Source organism: Callospermophilus lateralis, chromosome 2, assembly GCF_048772815.1.
Source record: "Callospermophilus lateralis isolate mCalLat2 chromosome 2, mCalLat2.hap1, whole genome shotgun sequence".
In the NCBI taxonomy this organism is placed as follows: domain Eukaryota; kingdom Metazoa; phylum Chordata; class Mammalia; order Rodentia; family Sciuridae; genus Callospermophilus; species Callospermophilus lateralis.
In genome coordinates this window covers 69,605,216-69,625,669 of record NC_135306.1, presented here as the reverse complement: position 1 = coordinate 69,625,669, position 20,454 = coordinate 69,605,216, and the positions used below count along the sequence as shown (strand labels likewise).

General features: G+C 36.5%; 1 protein-coding gene across 22 annotated transcripts in view; it reads left to right on the top strand.

Moving 5' to 3' along the window:
- Positions 1-20,454, top strand: part of Trpm3 (transient receptor potential cation channel subfamily M member 3) — a 788,425-nt gene that overhangs the window by 655,834 nt on the left and 112,137 nt on the right. For all 22 annotated transcript variants that reach the window (XM_077108674.1, XM_077108668.1, XM_077108665.1 and 19 more), the window contains one exon: positions 8,786-8,858. In XM_077108674.1, the coding sequence (XP_076964789.1) occupies positions 8,786-8,858 (73 nt within the window). The remainder of the gene's footprint in view (positions 1-8,785; positions 8,859-20,454) is intronic.

Genomic DNA, 20,454 nt, shown 5'->3' with positions numbered 1-20,454 from the left:
TGTGGAATGTTCCTTTCTATTCCTAATAGATTGAGCCAAAGTGTCCTCGAAGCTTATGGATGTTTTTCAGTCTAATATCATGGTTATTTTCATTTTCAAAAGCTCTACTCAACCTCTATGCCTTGTTTTCACAGATTCATTGCTTACTGTGACATAAATATAAATCACAAATCAAACTAATTAATAGATGCTTTGAAAGTGAGTCAGTTTAATTTCCCAATATGTTTTTCCATACTCTGATCTTGTTCAACCATACGACCTGCTGGTTAAATGGAAAGTTCATGATTAATTCAGATATACACTCTATTTTGCTATTTATGTAGTGAGAATGCTTATTTGTTTCCCAGGAAATGAACTAAAATGTTTCCAAACCTAAAATTCCTACCTCAAACCCATTTCCATGCTTCTGTTTCATTTTTCTATAATATATTCTTTCTTTGAGTATTTTTCTCTACTATTGCTTAATCTACGTGGAACCAAAGTTTCAAATGTCTTACTGAAACATACTTTGGGATTATTTGATTCTTCCAATATCCCAAAAACATCAGATTCACACTAAATCTCAGTAAATAATGTGTATAACTCAGGCAGCCCAGTTTCTTTTACATCATGCTTGACTAAGAGTTTAAACTCTCAGCAATAACACAAGCTCCAATAGACTTGTGCTAAAATTGATTCTTACCACTTTTAACAAAATCTTGGTCTATTACCTAACATACCCATTCATTTACTTTTGTTATCATTCTTGAATGGAACATCCTACTTTTAAGTTTTTGTTTTCTTTAAACCAGTCTCTTAAGCACAAGCATTTGCTGAAAAATTCATCCTCTCAAAACTACTCCAGCAAAGACTGGGGCTCTTGCCTGCAAATGAACCTGTCTTTAATACAAAGAGACATGTGCAAATAGGAGCTGGACCTGATGTCCTAGCAAGGCTTCAAGCATAGTAGGGACACACAAAAAAAGTGAGTGTTCCATGCTAGTTGTATATTGTCTAAAAGGGCTTCTTAAAATGGCCTGTGTCAAGTAAAAGGCTTGCAGTTAGCTCACAAAGCAACGGGAAGGGTATTCCAGGAAGAAGGAACAAATGGACGAAGGCAGAGAGGCTAAAACAACATCAGGGATCCTGAAAGGAGCAAGTTAATCTGTGCCAGGGGACATCAGGTGTGTGAGACAATTGTGGCTGTGTTAGTAGCAGTGACAGCAACAGGCGTGGCAATGAGATCTAACTAACAAGAGAGACTGAAAAAGAACTGGAAGAGAAATGCTCACAGCCCTTGAATGCCCTGCTAAGAATTTCTAGCTTTAAGTCATAGGGAATGGAGGCCATTAAAGAAATTTTAGTAAGGAAGATTGCATGAATAGCGCGGTATGGGGAATAAATGGAAGAGGGAGAGACAGGACTGGAATCAAGAAGACTAACTGCAGTAAAGAAAGGCGCTTCAGAAATGAAGTTGTGACGGGCTGAACAAAGCCTGTGCCAGTGAGAGCAGAAGGGAGTCCACAGGGGAAAGCAATGCTGTAGGGAACTTTTCACAGTGTGAAAGCAGAATGCATTGGTCAGCATGCTTCACAGCTTCTTGCTCAGCACTGAAACAGTGCCAGGCACAGCAGAGATAATCAATACATGAGTTCAAACAGTCAATTTTGTACAGATTCCTTTTTTTTTTAAAGCTTGCTCATCCTCATTTTTTTGTTTCTTTTTTTTTATTATTTGTTCTAACTAGTTATACATGACAGCAGAATGCATTTTGATTCATTATACACAAATGGACTCTACATTGTACACGATGCACCATATGTGCAGTCATACATGTGTACCTGGGGTAATGATGTCCATCTCATCCCACCATCTTTCCTGTTGCCCATTCTCCCTTCTCTCTCTCTCCTCCCCTTTGCCCAATCAAAGTTCCTCCATTTTCCCCATCATGAATCAGCATCCACTTATCAGAGAAAACACTCCACTATTGGTTTTTTGGGAATTGGCTTACTTTGCTTAGCATTACATTCTCCAACTCCATTCATCTACCCACAAATGCCATAATTTTAATCTCTTTTAATGCTGAGTAATATTTCATTTTATATATATATATGTGTGTGTATATACATATATATGTATATGTGTATATACATATATATGTATATGTGTATATATATATATATATGTGTGTGTGTGTGTGTGTGTGTGTGTGTGTGTGTGTATATGTATATTACATTTTCGTCATCCATTCATCTATTGAAGGGCATCTAGGTTGGTTCCACAGTTTAGCTATTGTAAATAGAGCTGCTATGATCATTGATGTAGCTGTATCACTATAGTATGCTGATTTTAAGTCCTTTGGGTATAGACTAAGGAGTGTGTTAGCTGGGTCAAATGGTAGTTTTATTCCAAGTTTTATAAGGAATCTCCATACGGCTTTCCATATTGGCTGCACCAATTTGCAGTGCTACCAGCAATGTATGAGTGTACCATTTCCCCCACATCCTCACCAACATTTATTATTGCTTGTATTCTTGATAATTGCCATTCTGACTGGAGTGAGATGAAATGAGTTAAGGAACTAAACAGGCACTCCTCAGAAGAAGATAGACAGTGGATCAACAAATATATGAAAAAATGCTCAACTTCTCTAATAATTAAAGAAATGAAAATCAAAACTACTCTAAGAGTCCTCTCTTCTAAGAGGATATAAAATGTGAGGAAGAACATAAGCAGAGAAACTGGTGGACAGAAAAGTTGAAGGGATAGAAAGGGAATGTTGTCATTGAAAAATTCCACTTGCTTTCAATATGAGAATCAGAATTTCATCCATGCTAAGGTAATTTTTCTTAACAAAACGTTTTGACATTTCTTCTTTTGGTTCTGGATGAACACGTTAATCTCCCTGTATCCCATGGTGCTTAGATAAGATAACCATGTCAAACAAGTCTGAGAGTTATTTCTAGCGTGCATGTTGAAAATACCAATTGTATAGTGACTAAAAATCAAACCATACTAAATCACCTATGAAATAATTAAATTAATACCTCTACATAATTTAAATTTTTCTATCACACATAATATATATGTATGTATGTGTATGTATATATATATATATATATATATATATATATATATATTTTTTTTTTTCTAAACGAATTTCTATTAGTTCTCAGCATAAAGAGATAGGTAAAAATATACCACTCACCATAACAGAAAACAAGAAGTTTTATAGTAATTTCTGGAATGTTAAAAGCTATAGGAGGAAAGTACATACCAGGAAAAGTTATTTCCATATAGAATCAAAATATTCAAAAAAAAAGGAAAAGGTGAGGACTCTGGAGGAAAAATCAAAGAAATGAATTAAAGAACTTTCCTCAGAGTAACTGGATCAAGAAATTCCATGTCTACCAGTTTCATTCCACAGATATACTCACCCACATGCATATGAGGATATTCACTGGAACAGTGTTTATAATGGCAAAAGATTGATAATAACCCAACCAGAAGACTGGTTAAGTAAATTTTGGTGTATGCATATTATGAAACTTTAGCCAGTCAAAAAATAATGATGCCCATCTCTAGGTGGCTGAATGGAATGCTCTCCAGGATACACTGTAGGAAAAGCACATATAGAATAGACAGTAAAGCTTTTTACCACTTGTGTAAAAGAAAGATATATACTCTATGTAAATCATCTCTGAACTGGTAGCATGGTTGCCTTTGATGAGGGTGCTGGAAAGAGGGAACAGGAGGGGAGTACTCAATGCTCACCACAATCTCTTTATACTATCAGGATTCTTTATTGCCATGTGTATATATTACCTATTCAAATAAAAAAAATTAAAGGCAAGAAAAGGTGTATAAGAGAAATGATAAGAAAGTATAGAAAACAAAATAAGATGGGAGAAATAAAACAAAAAATCAGCCATGTTAAACATAGCTAGATTCTTGTCTTCAGTTAAGAGAGAGAGCACTTCTGATTTGTTTTTTTTTTTAATTGTCTATTCCTGCTATTTATAAGATACAGAGATGGGTAAGGGGAGCCGGGCATGGTAGTGCACACCTGTAATCCCAGCAACTCAGGAGGCTGAGGCAGGAGGATGGCAAGTTCAAAGCCAGCCTCAGCAATTTAGTGAGGCCCTAAGCAACTTAGCAAGATCCTGTCTCAAAATATATCTCCTGTCACCATTTGAAACCTAAGGAGTTCATTGAGTGAGCTTTTTTCAAACCCTGACAGAAATATGTTGAAGTCTTTTCCCCTAAAAGGGTTGGGGAAGAGTTGACTGTTTGTTGTCTTCATTCAGATTAAATCACTACACATGTACCTCACATATTCCCCTTCCCTGCAAAAAAAAAAGCCATGGAAAAGTTGGAAGCCCAAGAAGTCTACTGATGTCATCCAAACTTACTTTAATGGAATTATTAATAATAATATCTTGTTTAAAAATGAAGAATCTAAAACAAAATGCTAAAGCAAACTGGATGCTGAATTAATAAGCACAAATCAACTCAATTCCAGGCAAACCAAAGTACATATGTCTCTTTAATTCTTCCCTGATGCTAGAGTTTCATTCATTTTCTATTATTGTTACATGAGTCAGATACGATGAGAGAAATCTGGAAGATTTGTTTTTGTTTTGTTTTGTTTGCTACAGAAAGTATTTATTTCCTATCAAACTTGAATGATTTTCACTTCAGAGAGTTAATTTCAGTGTAAGGGAATAAAGGGATGGTGAATAAAGGCCAAGAAACAAAGACATCAACATCCAAATAATGGGAAAAAATTTTTAGAACTGTTTATTATTCTGTGGGCCTTTAGAACAAAAATAAAAGGGAAAGTAACCGATTCCCAGAAAATCAATCCCCAATACAAAAAATGGTGGGAAATGGGTAAGCGGAGGGAGTGCAGAATGAATTCTTCAAAAATCATGTTATGTTCACATATAAATATACCACAGATAATTTCACCTTTATGCATAGGTAAAAAGAACCAGTCAAATATAAATAAATAGAGGAGTGCAAGAAAGTCTAGTAGAGGAAAGGAAAAGGGGGGTTATCATGAACCGAAATCAAATTCCATACATGTATGAGTTTGAACCCAACCTATGTATAAATACAAAGATCTATAAAAATAAAAAGATATACATGTAAAATGAAATGACATGGAAGGAATAAAAATAAATTGACTAAAAAGTCAACTTAAGACCACAGGATAAAAGTAGCTAAGGAGGCAAAAGTAGAAGAAATGATAAAAGTAAAAACAGAGTAACAATAATATTGATGAATAAATATAAGAGCCTATTCTTTGAAATGACCATGATTTTGATCTAGTGATAAATAACAGGAATTTTTTAATGCCATATAATTCTAGACATAGAGCAATTTAAAAATAATACGTGAATTCTATATACAACATTATGGCCAGTGGACATGAAAATCTGGATGAATTGTTTGCTTATCTGGGAAAGTATCTGAAATTGAATCAACAAGAGGCAGAGATCTAAACTGATCAATTATTTTAATAATTCCTCCAATCCCTAAAAATACCCCCATTTCAGGAACATCTTCCTAAATCTTCCTTCATCACATAAACTGCTCTGGGGCATAGGGAAAAAGTAAGAGCTTCCCGACTCATGCTGAATGGTTAGTGTGTCTCTAAGACCAATCCAGACAAGACTGGAGACATGGACCAACCTCACAAGTGCCATTGCAAAGGTCCTCAATAAAATGATAGCAAGTAAAGTCTAGTGTTATTAAAAATGCTACATCAAAACCAAGGAACTTTATATCAACACATCTTACTCCAAAACTACTATTTGGATCACATTACCACCAAAATGATTAAAGAATACCTTATTTTTTGGCATCTCTACCAATACTGGGGATGTTAGGAGAAGATGACTTTGATTTTCTCATTGACATTTTTTCCCCTGAGACAGAGATATAAATTGTGCAATTAATTTTTTAATGTTTTAATTTCAAATGAAAAGTTTCGGTGCAGTGATGAAGATGTAATAGTCCAGGTCAATCAAGGCAAAATTGTATGAATTCTATCATTGGAGTCTCCAGCCACCCCTTAGTGCTCCCCTTTTCTCTTCTTAAGGCATGCTCACTCCCTCCCAGTGTCAATCCAAGGTCTTTGGGGTCTTTGCCAGGATGGGGCACAATGGATGGGCAACCATTGCCAACACATCAGTTTTACAGAAAATCTCTGAAACCTTGGCATTTGAACACCCATTTCAAGCTCTTACAATCCTTCAGAAGCTCTACATTTACATGTCTTCCTTTCCCTAACCTCAAATCTACATGTGCTCCTAGGAGAAAGCCTGATGATCTCAGACGTCAAGGTAAATATATCTATTTGCTGCCCCAGAAAAATTTCTATCTGAAAAGTGATCGCTAATTATGCAGCAAAGTGCGGGCATCAGAAGAACAAGGTCAAATTGGCACCTTGGCCAATCCTGTGATTATGCAGAGCAGATTTCCAGACAAATACAATAGAGTTGGGGCACCCTTCCAACTGACAGTCATTACCTGAGATTGTAACTGTGGCCATAATCCAAACATAGCACACTGATAGATTTTGTTTGGCTCTTCCTAATTTTTAAAATGTTTTAGTCCAAATGCCTATGAAGACATTTCACCTTGCAATCTCTGCTTTATATTCATCCCAGGCTCTGACCTCTGGACATAATAATTATAATAAACAATTTCAGGTACAAAAGAGACAAGTACTAGTGTAATCTTCTTCCCTCCCTTCATTCCTCTTTTAAATTCTATGGTTTTAAGGGAGAGAATTGAATTACAGCAGATGTGGTAGAGAGAGAAGATGGGAGGGGAGGGGAGCGGGGATAGTAGAGGATAGGAAAGGTAGCAGAATACAACAGTCACTAATATGGCATTATGTAAAAACGTGGATGTGTAACCGATGTGATATTGCAATCTGTATTTGGGGTAAAAATGGGAGTTCACAACCCACTTGAATCAAATGTATGAAATATGATATGTCAAGAGCTTTGTAATGTTTTGAACAACCAATAAAAAAAAGAAAAACCTGTAATGAAAATTTTAAAACAAATAAATAAATTCTATGGTTTTAGAAAATATTATAACCAGTAAGATGAATTCTACATTCTTGCTCTTTAGTTTTGGTATTTTCCCCTGTAATTCTAAGAAATTTACCTTTCTGGATAAATTCTAGAATCAATCTATCAAAGACCATGAAAATATTCTTGGAATATTTATTGAAATTATAATTAATTCTATATTCATTTAGTGAGAAATAGCATATTAATTATATTTTTCCCATCAGTCAACTTAGTATATGCCTCCAATTATTCTTTCCTGTTCTTCAGCAAAGTTTTGCGCTTTTTCATAATGAGCACCTTAATTAAGTTTTTATGAAGATGACCAAAAATTCCTTGAGAAAGGTTAACCTAACTTTGTAATGCAAATTCTTCCTATGCAGGTTGTTATGCCAAGTTTTGCTCTAAAATCATCTGATAGCCTGGTTTGGGCTAGGAATTAGTGATATTTAACCACATTGCTTTTGTTCCCTACAGTTGGTGCTAGGATGAGATACCCCTTTCGTGTGTCAGGGACTCATATAATGAGCCTTATTCTTTCCTGGGGCACTTGTTCTCCAACCTTCCTTCATACTGAGCCTTTTGCTGTCGAACTCTTCCTTCAAATGCTGTCTTTACGATGCCTTACAATGCTGCTTCTCTTTGTCTCCCAAACCTGAATACTCTTTCTCTCTATAATCTTCATCCTGTAAAGTGGCAAAGAAAGGGGCCTACTGGACCCCTTTTGGTTAGAGGATTCACTCCTTACTTCAAACACAAGATAAAAATTTATCTTTTTCTGCCCAACATGGATACCTGGCTTTTTGTGTGTGTGCATATAAGTTCCCTCCCAGAAACATAAACTCAGGCCTTTAGTGATCCATAGTAGGTGCCTACAAATAACATTCCTCATGACTTTCTTTAAATGTCAGAAATGGTTATGGTTATGAGAGGAATTCTTTAACATCATAAAAGTAAAGATTATCCCAACATTAGTTTATGATAAGGGCATCAATCCTTAGTAATAGTTTCTCTAGAACGCATCTCCTAGCGTGCTCTCCACTCCCCCCCCCCACACACACACACACAAATACACCAGCAGTCAAGTCTTCCACAAGTATCAATTCTTCATTGTCATCTCTTCATTCTCCTCCCTGTTATTCTTCCCCAGAAAATACTTCTCATCCCTGGATTACCAAAAAGAAAAATGTTATTGTTTTGTCCACTTTCTACTCCTTACAACCTGGATTTCAAGATACTCTAAAGGAGGTTTAAGGTCATTGAGAGGATTGAAGGGTCAGAGGCATCACAATGTTGAAACTCTTGGGTAGCCACTGCAGAGGAGAGAGTGCAGAGACGGTGGTTGCACACAATGGGGCCAGTTTCTAAAAGGCATACTAACTACTTCTTTTTTAAACACAATTTCCTGCACTCATATTTACATTACAGGTTACACATTTTTGTAAATCCTACAAGTTTTATTTTTAAAAGTGAAATGATAAGAGAACATTTTACTTGGTTTCTGGTTTCTCTTATATCTATAAGCAATGCAATTATTTAAGGTGGCTTTGTTTGGAGGCTGCTAAAATGTTCTCATTGCATCTTTATGTGCTTGCCCTCTGGTTAAGAATCTCCTTTATAGATATTAAAATGGCCTCTGTTTAGATGTGTTCTCATTGACTTAATTTCTCTTGTGGGGAAAAATACATTGCTAATGATCACCTTGTCTTAAATTGCAGATTACAGTTTTTCGGATGGGATCAGAAGGACACCAGGACATTGATTTAGCTATCCTGACAGCTTTACTCAAAGGTAAAAGAGTTTCTGTATCCATAGAGTATAAAAATGATTTAAATGAATTAACACAGCAACCTCATGTCTCCTATTAGTGGGTATAATCCCAAATGATTCCCTGACACATCTAGTTATTGATAACATGAGGAACTCTCCCATAAGACACTGCTACTACTGTCAAATTCTTCTAGAATAGACCTGTTACAGTGTGACTTGATTTTAATACACTATGGCCCTAGTCATATCCATTGAATCATAAAAATATATAAGGAAAAGTTTGAAATAAAATGTAAGACAAGGTCATTTAATAATTATTATTACTTTATCTATTTTCAAAAAAAATACTCACTATGGCATCTATGTGTGTGTGAGGGAGTATTTGAATATATGCACTAAAATTGAAAAACTAAAAATCATTAAAGGGAAAAAAGAAACAAACCAAAAAAATTAGGCTACTATACTTGTTTCAAATAAGCATTAAATTCAACTCTACTCCCTGCAAAAGTAGAAATACCCTGGGTTGTGGGATTTTAATTCATATGGTGGGTTTGTCCTATTCTCTAGTCCCAATGTTATAGACATCTCACTACCTGTCCTCGTCTCTGGTAACATATCCGAGAGATGAGCCATGTCCTCCAGATTTTACAGATCAAATTTCATCCTTGATGTGCCTTAATAATTGTATGCATTTGACCAATAATTTTTAGTGTTAAAATAATAAAACAAGGTTATGCCTGTTCTGTTCTAAAATTCAAACTGGAATCACAGGACAAAACTAAACTACAAGCCATGTTGGTGGTGGTTCTCAGAAATGTCTACTACATCCTCCCGTAGCTCCATAGTTTGCCTGCTGTGGTGCTTATCACATGGCTGGTTTACTACATGGCTGGAGGCTATGTTTGCAGCCTCCCTAGATTAAAAACTCTTTGAGAGCAGAGAATGTGTCTTGTGCATTACTGCACTCTCAGGACCTTGCACAATCCCCAACACATGGCAGCATTCAATCAGTTCATTTTATTTTTTTATTTTTTGGTGAGGGGAGGCACAAATACCAAGGATTGAACTCAGGGGCACTCAACCACTGAGCCACACCCCAGCCCTATTTTGTATTTTATTTAGAGAGAGGGTCTCACTGAGTTGCTTAGTGCCTCACTATTGCTGAGGCTGGCTTTCAACTAGTGATTCTCCTGTCTCAGCCTCCCGAGCCACTGGGATTACAGGCGTGTACCACCTGTACGCCTGTAATTACAGCAGCATCCAATCAATTTTTGTTGAATAAAGAAATTTATAGATTACTCAATGATTCTGCAATTGATTCAGTATTCCAAAGTTAGACCTCAGAATAACATTTCATTCCATTTTTCCAATATACCTACTCTTTTTTCACTATTAATATTTTCTTGAAAACCTATCATGTTGCAGCCTCTTTGCTAAATTCTTTATAACTCCTATAAACATTAATTCTTGGAACTATCTGCTGTTGGAGATATTTTTAGTTCCCATTTTATAGATTAAGTAAAACTATAAGAGGTTAAGTAACTGGCTAAAGTTACAATGCTAATTAGTGAACCTACTCTTGGGCCCAAGTATATCTTAGTCTTCACTATGCCACATATGAACCCTTAGACAATAGAGACTATGTGTCCTGTGGACACTGCTCAAAAGCACATGCACAATCATTCAAAATTGTGATCACATTTCAGGAGATTCATAATCCTATAAAGTATACTATGTATCCCAGGTTGAGAATTATGGTCTAAAACATTTCATTTCAATGAGCTAAAAAAATATCCACACTGGACAGAAGAATTAAAGGATTAGGAACTGTGCATGGGCTGAATCACAAAACATACCCTGGGCCCCATTCTTCTTTTGTCACAGACAAAAATAAAAGTTTAAAGTAACTCTTATCATATTTGCTCTTCTTATATAAAGGTAGGAAAACATAATGATATTAGTAAATAACATTGAGTATTTGCTTTATGTCAAACACTGTGTTAGGTGTATCCTATGTGTAAATTCATTTATTCTTTCTTTTTAAATATTTTTAGTTGTCTATGGACCTTCATTTTATTTATATACATGTGGTGCTGAGAATCAAACTCAGTGCCTCACACATGCTAGGCAAATGCTCTACCACTGAGCCACAACCCCAGCACTCATTTATTCTTTATAAAAATTCAGTTACCAATTTATCACAAGTTTATTGACAAGGAAATTGAAGTACAGAACAATTCAGAAACATGCCCAAGTTGGTAAATGGTAAAGACAGTCCAACTAGATAGCTTCACTAAGGTATGCCACCAAGATATCCCTAGCATGTTGATAATAGGAAATGAAACACATTATGATCCTGAAAATTTTTCCTAACAAATAGGGAAGTGATCCAATTATCAGTAAAAATAAAATGACTATCATCTTCTAATGAAATATTTTCTTGCCCTTTCACCCATTTATGAGATTCCAAATTGTGCAACACCTTTAGATCAGTGTTAGAATTCACTTATTATATTAGAGAATCATGTTTTCCAACTATTTTGAGCATGACACACAGTATGAAATCCACTTTATGCCATAACCAGGCAGTTACACATATGCACTGAGAAAATTGAAATTGAAGTACTTAAAATAATATTTACATGGACAATATGGAGTGAAATTTAATATTTTCTATTTTAATCTATTCTATTCTCCTGAATGCTGATTGTATCCCACTAAATTGATTTCATGATCTACTAATGGGTTGTATCCTGCAGTTTAAAAAACACCACCATAAAAGATGAAAGGAAATTATTATCGCTCTAAGAAATTAACATTTCTAATCACTATAATGAACATTACTTATGCAGCAGTTGAGCTAATGGGAATTTATGTCATTAAAAGATTATGGTGTGTCAACTTTATTTTGCAAAAGCTTTTCAATGCTCTCAGATATTGACCCAGTTGATTTGTGAAGGATATCAAGCATAATATTTTTGCTGACTTCTTCAGAGGCCAAGAGCATTCATTCTTATATCAGTTTCAAATTCTTAAGTTTGTTATGTTATCCTTCCTGTGTTTTTCCTGGGCATGTAACAATGTTTAATGGAACTTTTGATTATCTGATGCACTGGAAATCTTTGCAGGCTCTAATTTTTATTCTGAGAAATCATAAATTTCTGAGAAAACCAGAAATTAGAAGGAAGATGAAGTTTTGAAACTAACCACTTGGCACACAAATCCAGAGGCAAAAGGAAGAGGAAAGAAAGAGAGAGAAAGTGAGGGAAGAAAGGGAAAGGGGGGGAAGAAAGCTGGGAAACCATGTGGTTGTAGGAAAAATACACCTTTGCTGCTCATTATCCCTGCTCCCATTGAGTTTGATTTTCTTGGATCTGTATTAGAGAATATTCTTTATATAATGTAGACTTTTACAGTTATCTATTCAAAAATCAAGAGATAAAGAAGACAAAAAGAAGGCTGCTCCAGAGATGTAAGAGGCCCAGAGTTCCTTCAAATGGTGACCTGGGGTACTTTTGACAATAAGCAATGTCACATTGTCCTTCACTACAGGTAACTGCTCCCTGAGAGAGGTATTCTGAATCAGAGACAGTGCCTCTCCCTTCCACTAGCCCTCCATCTCCCATGTCACAGAAACATTGGGGACAGAGTAAAATGCAGGATGTCCAATTAACTCTGACTTTTAAGATAAACAAAAGCTAATTTTGTTAGCATGAATATGTCAAGTGGGACATACTTACTCCCCTCCCCACGCCCCCCCCAAAAAAAAAAACATTGTTTGCCTGAAATTCAACCCTCACTGTGAGTTCTGTATTTTTATCTGCTAAATCAGGCTACCTGACTCAGACAAGACACCATGAATACTTCTGGCTTTCAGACACCTTGAAAAGTTTTATGAGAAGAGTGACCTAAAAAATCTAGGGAGGTCCCCTCATCCCTCTCTCTGCCTCTTTCTCTCAGTCAGCCCTGACTAAGTTATATCACCCAAAGAAGACTTCCACTGGAGAAGACCCCACACCTGCTTTGTTGGTGCATATCAACCTGCTCCCTCAGCTTCTTGTCCTGTGTGCATCCCTCACACAGCAGTACAAACCTCTTGTTGAGGCTCAATAAAGCCATAAAACATCTGCTCACAGCAGATGGGTCCTTGTACCCTTCCTGTGAATACAATTGTCCCCAATTCTTTTCATCTTTTCTTGTGGACCTTGATTTAAATAAATAAAGTCAAATCACAGGAGCCAACTCTCATTCACCTCCACCCTGGACAGTGTCTCATGATGAGCACTGTCCTCCATAACTGAGAAGTTCTTTTTCTTTGGATTTCATCTTCAGTGATAAAGAAGATCACCTGAGGCCTGGGGAGAAAGTTACCTTGACTTCTTACTTTTTTTCTGTAAAGTTTTTTTTTAAAGCTAAAAGAGTGTAAAACAATATGTTCCTTCTCACAACTGTTAAGATTGTTTAAAAAAAAGAGAGAGAGAAGTCTGAGAGATTGCCTAGAGAAGCCTACAGAAACCGGATGACTAAATGTACTGTTCTTTCCTGGATGGTATTCTGTAGCAGAAAAAAAGGGTGATATGAGGGTAAGAATGAAGGAAGTATGAATAAATATGGACTAAACTTTTTTTAAAAATGCTAAGAGAAAAATAAGAAATATATGTTATCATATATTATGGATCTTATCAAGAGACATATTATAATCAAAAAACCCTAAAACTCTTTCATATCAAAAAGACAACAAAGGAGATAGTTATTTATGGAATTAATTGTAAAGGTCAGACATACATAAATTCAAAGGACTATGACAGGTGCAGGCAGTATCTATATAAAGTATCTATATAAATCACATAGTTATGAATAATAGCTAATCACTATCAGTCTAGGAAAAGATTAGAAATACCATTAGGGAATATGAGCAAAAGGTATATGAATGCTCAACTAAAAGAAAGCAAATGTATGAAATCAAATTTGTCTATGTACTTACATAATCATTTCAGAGATAATTATCTAGTTCTTATTTTATTGTATGCATTTCTGTTCCTCAGACATAATCAATAGTATAAATAATTAATCAACTAATTACTTATGGATGTGTGGAAGACAACTTCTTTTTAAGACATGCATTTATTAATTTGTTTAAAATGTAAAGAGAAAGTTTGAAATAAATACTTAAATGTGAAAAGATTAACCAACATAATCTGACTTCTAAACTTCATGAAAACTTACTGTCAATTTGATTAGATAATACAAAATAATGAAAACCACTATAGTCTGACCCATTTTCCTTTAAAATTGCATCTTTGAGGGAAAAAAACCTAAACCTAGAATATGGGTGGACTTTAAAAAAGAAGAAGAAAAAAATGTGGGGGCTGCAGATATAATTTAGTGGTATAGCATTTGCCTGGTACACACATAACACCTTCGTTTTGACCCCCAGCACATCAAAAAAAAAAAAAACCACAGTGTATTAATGTTTTGAAGCTATGTCTAAATACATGTTTCTCCCCAACTCTATTAACAAGAAAATTCAGAATTATCACAAAGTTTCAGTGACTTCATAGGCAGCTAATCTTGCTATCTAGCTCATCTTATTTTAAAAATGGTTTAGTCAAACCCTAGCAAAACAACACTTTGGGTATATGTTCTGAAGTAGTCCATGTCCAATAATTCTATGCATCAGTTAGATTTCATAAGCAACTAACTTATCCTGAAGTGTTACTGAGAACACCTGCTTAAGTTTACCTTGTTTAAACAATTCATGAGTGAGTTTAACAAGAGTTTATTATTGTTTGCTTGAAAATAAAAATTCTTTCTAATTATTTGGACAATCTTTGCCACCCTTCTTTCCATATGGGTAGGTATTTTAATATAATACATGCATGATTGCTCTCTTTCTAATATTATTATGTTCTTAACCCAGTACTAGATATCCTTAATAAGGCTAGAAAAAGAGACACCCAGGTTGACACCTTCATCACTTATTTGAGATGCATAAGTTACTACAGTTCTTAAGTAGTGTACAAATGGAAGGAGATAGAATTTTGTCCAAAAGAGATCTACAAAGTCAAAATGTATTTTCCATCTATTTTTAGACATAAAGAAAATTTTATTAAACTTTATTAAAGAAATTTTATTAAACTTTATTAAAGGACCCAGGGAAGGCTAAAAGTAGCCTGACATAGAGAAGGTTTAACCACTATTAGAAAAACTACATTATAATCCTCACTGGGTGGATTTAGTCTCTAGCTGAAAATTTTCACATTTGGGCCCATACCTTCTCTATGTCAGGCTACTTTTAGCCTTCCCTGGGTCCTTTAATTTATAGATCAGTCTTCCTCAAATGCACTTGTTTCTTGGTTGCCCATTGGTCATCAAGAATTTCAATCCAGGCACTACCCACCCCCCCAAACCAATGTTTGCCCCTACACTTTATGTCTTCATCCCAAAGCTACCCTGAAGTCATACCCATTTGGAGCCAAAGATGTCTAAGATCATTCTACAAATCACTGGTAGAATCAGAGCTTAAATTCCAGTGCTTTCACTTCTACAGTTTTCTGTATGCTAAATTTATGAGGCTTTGGGTGAGGGGGTCCAAGATTCTCAGCTTTCCAATGCCACAGAGATGTCAGGCCGGCACTTGCAACAATGGTTCCAAGGGTATTCCAAGTAATTAACAGACCTGAACATCTAGATGCATAAAATTTTCAGGACATATACCAGAGCTTTAGATGCCAATGACCTTAATTGCACACAAAATGTTTCAGTGAGATAACTAGGATGCCTGTAGTTTCACCTAATGTAATGGGAAGCACTAATGTGATCTAATGGTTGTTTTATTCTCTAAATTATTATCAGTGAACTATTGCACCACTTGGGAACTTTTTTAGTAACAAGTAACAGAGACACAATTTAAGCTATCTCAAACAAAAATAAATAAATGGATTTTTAGGTTTGCATGACCAGAAAATCTAAGGATAAGCTGAGCTCAGGCCAGGTGGGATATAGGACTTGATTGCTGTCATCGAGGTCCGTTCTCCATCCCTTAGACATTAGCCCATACACATGCAGGACCAAGCAGTCACCAGCAGTGCCAGGGTTCATACCCAACCAGTTGAGAAAAAAAAACAATTAAAAAGATGCATTATTCCTGGTAATTACAACATAAAGGTCACAGGGAGAACTTGGATTTGCTTGCCATAAATCAGTGTCCACCCCTGAATTTACCACTGTGGCTAGGCAGTTGGGAGAATCCCTATAACCATGAAATGGGATATGAGGTCAGCTCATCCATGATCAAAGACACATGTTCTCAATGGAGATTCTATAGCCATAAAAGAGGGAAAGAAGAAATGTTGGTAAAATTAAAAGCAATTAGAAGAAACACACATGTCTACGGTTATATTAAAGGAAGTACTGAAGAGTATCAGATTTTCTCAAGTGGAAGCACCCCAAAATCAAGTTCCAGAATAAAAATTTCATGACCGAATTGCCCATTCAGCTCCAATGAATACTATGTTCCAAGAAAAAATTCTTCATTCGGGAGACAAAATCAGGAACTAGTTCACACAAATACTAATGAGGGATCACACAGTCATTCAACTCATAGTCAAAAAGTTTATGTCAGGTAGACCTATATATGTCACTAATTACCATTATTTACTATATATAATTCTTATTTATTATGATGATAACTATTACCTTTTGTAGTTTTAATGGTCTGCATTTTGTTATTTCTGCCAAAATTTTTAAAAGAAATCACGTTTACCACCTTTTCCCCCCAAGACCAAAGTCTTCCCCACTCCCACCCCAAGCCCCAATACCATCCCTGGGACCTCAGTGTGGTACTTACCATGTTGAGACACAAAGCCAAAGGTGTGTGACACCTTATAACAAAATGATGGTTGTAGTCAAAACATTACTTCCCTTTGCCTGGAAAACTTGTTTGACAAGTTGTGAGGCTCACTGAGCCTCCATCTCCTAATCCATACATTTGAGATAATAATAATCACTCTCACACAGTCATTATGACAATTCTAACCTAAAGCACTTGGATATTCCTGGAAAAAATATGTTTAATAAACGTGGCCTGCCAAGATGATGATAATGCCAAGCCAGAGATGAGGGACCACATCGGTTTCACTCACAGCAATGCACTCAATGCCCAGCACATAGTGGGAATTCAATATATATGTGCTGTACTTATGAATGAATAACCCACAGACTTTGGAATCAAATTAAATAAATTTTCAAATCCTAATCCTTTACTGGCTGTGGCCAGTTACCTGCATTATTTAACTCTTATGAATAAATAGAGAAATCAATGGTACCATCTTCCCCTGGGTTCATATGAGGGACAACTGAGATGGTTATGTTGAAATCTCTTTGAGGACAGATACTCTGCCTTCTTTGTAGTAAACACTGAATACTAGCATCCTCATACCCTTTCCCTTCTAAAATTAGCTTTAAAACTCCCTAGGGCACTGGGACTTCCCCCATGTCCAAAATCCATCAAAATTATTTAATCTTTTGACTATAATTAAAAGAACCCATAAATTTGAAAATAATAATTTTTAAAAATCTGGGAAGACTCTAACATACATGTAAGGATGCAAAATAGAGTACAGAAAGGAGTTTAACCTAGAAAATGGATGAGCACATACTAAACCACCATCAGATAAAATTAATTTTCATGCAAATCCAAACAGGTCTCAGAACAGTAACAGGGGCCAAGGTAGATATCAATTTCAGACATTTCGGTCACCTCCAAAGGAGAAAGCAATAAAGGAACTTAAATCTCTTAATCCCTTTCATTTGTATTTGTACAAAGCTTTACAATTCACAAAGCTTTTTGTTTTCCACAGAATTTTTATCAGCTAACCTTCACAATAAATCTGTGAATGGTTACCAGATAATTTATCTCCAAAATGGCACTTTCCTGGGTATGAAAGTGGGCAATGTTAATAAATACACCAGAACAGTTAGAATAAGCCAAAAATGTCCAGGGAAACTGGGAAGTCTGACCACCCTGCTACAAATCTACCTTCCAATTGGGAAGTTTCTGGAAAGGGATGATGTCATTTTTTGCCTTTGTATCTCAGCAACCAGCAAAACTCCTGACAAATGGTTGAAATTGAGTAAATACCACTGATGCAGACAAGTGACACTGGGTCCCAACCATGTCAATCACTAGCCTGTTACATTAACAACCCAGACTTGAGCTGCATCCTCCCTACCCCTATCAATTGAAATGTCCGTAAACTGGGCTTCACCCTCTCAAGCCAAGGATCCACACACGGGGCAAGTCCTGCACCCTCCTCAGGATTTTTGCAAACTCCTGAAGGACTTCTGTTTTCTTGGTCACCCCTGTCCTCAGGTTCCTGATTCCATATGTTATTTCCTTTACTCATCACAAAAGTCAAAATGTAAAACTCAGCTCTTCCACAATTTCAAAACAAAACCAAAATTTACTTTAACAAAGCATTTAATGAAGAGTAGACTCTTCTAGAAACATAAGGATAGAAAAGAGGTCTACTTCTCAACAATGCAAACAGCTTCCATCTAAAGAGCAAGCATCCCCAACGTTGACATCCTTTGGGTACTTCACAGAGGGGTTTCTCATGGATCTCCTTCACCCACAACTTCCCCAGGATCATACCACCTCACAGGCTCCCACCACACCTACCACTCCTCCATTATTTCCTTCTTTTTCATGCTTTCCTTTGAGAATGAAACAAACTTTCTTTCCCTTTCAAACAGAACAGTTTCTCCCTGTTCTCAGATGCTTAGCTCCTGCCCTCAAAACTCAACAACCCGTGGGGAACTTTGCAAGGTTTTTTTTGCAAACAAAGACAGTTGCTTTCTGCATAGAATCTGGGTGGTAATTCATAGGCAAGAGTGTTTCCTCTGTTTGGTAAGAAAGGTAGTGAGGTTTGGACTTCTGTCCCTCCTCATAGGATGAGACTGCGAGACCCTTTGCTCCAGAGCCATAATCATAGCCCATAACGACGCAGTGTGTACACCTATGTGCTTGCCAGGACCATGGACACCAGGGCCCCCAAGTCTATAGTCTTAGGCCATTCCTAGTAGATTTCCAAGGTTCTGATTATGTCCACTAGATTGCCTTCCAGTAGAATTTTAATGCTTGGTAGAGCCATAGAAATCCAGGAAACTGAGAGTCCCTTGCTGCTGTATAAAGAAAGAACTGGAATCCAAGTCAGCAGATACCCACGCCCATTATTCTTTCCCTACACCAGGCAGCCAGTTCCGATGACAGGCATGGTCATCCCTGGTCTGTAGTCACACAGAAACGAAGCATCCTTTCACTTGGTGACTTGTGCAAACCTCTGATTTGGTAGGAGATCAGAGCTCGGAGCACTCAGTGGTCTGCCCACTAAGTTAATTGGAAACCCCAAGCTTTGGAGCAACTCTCAGCTTGTAAAGAGCTCACCACCGCAGGCTTCTCAACAGGGCTATGGAATCATACTTTCTCCTTCTTGAGAACAACGAATCAGCATTATTTGTTAAATGAACCACTGCCTGGTCTTAATTACATAATGATGCAGATTGGCAGCAGCACAATTTCTGAAAGGAATAGTTTACGTTAATAATAAAGATAATAGTGAGAACCGTAGTTCCTAGCATGTAACAAAAACAATTAATATAGAACTGACTATATCTCGTATTCACTACATTATTCCTCACACTACCATAATGGGGCAGGTACAATTATAGTACGAGAAACTGAGTCACAGAGAAGCTAAGTTCTTGGCCAAAGTCACACGGCTAGAAGTTGAGAGAGTCTGGCATGAACCCAGGTTGTCTGAGTCTAGAACCCTTATTCTCATCCTGAACATCTGTGCCCAGGACCACATATTAATTGACATGTTTTGGACAATCACTGATGACTAAGCTTTTCCTGGGACATGACAAAGTACAGACATACTACCAGATAAATATGACCTACGGAACAAAGAATCTACTATTAGTCTCCTCTCAACCCCTCTAAAACAAATGTGTGAGTTCTTCATTAAAAGTATTAGGACAGAAGCAGTATTTCATGTACACCCTCCTTATTTCTCTTCTTGCATACTAGAAGGTTAAATATCCCAGACTCCTTTGCAGAGAAGTTGGGACCATGTGACAGGACTGTGACCCATTAGCTGTGATCAGAAGTGACATATATCATTTCTAGACCTGGAAGATGAGAAGCAGATGAAAGAATAGAAAATAGCAGACCAGAAAAAAGAAAGAAAACTGAATATGAAGCTGGTATCAAGCTGACTTACACTTCAAAAGGCCCAGAAATTGAGACATCCAGAAACTCAAAGGGGGAAACAGAAGTATTTGTTGTCTTTGTTAAGAAGCAGCCATGTCTTCTTCCCTACTCTTCACAGCCCTCTCCACTCAAAAAGATAAGAGTTATTCTCTGAAGAAAGTAAAACAGATTTTCTGATCTAGGAGATAACAGGTGCTACATGAGGGCTGGGTCACAGTTCTGAAAGAGATTGTGGGGAGGAAACTAAATAAATTATTGCATATTGGATGCTAAGACCCTTGTCATTTCCTCCCCCCCACTTGATTCCCAGTATTCTGGCAGTTGATTCTTGATCTTCCAAGC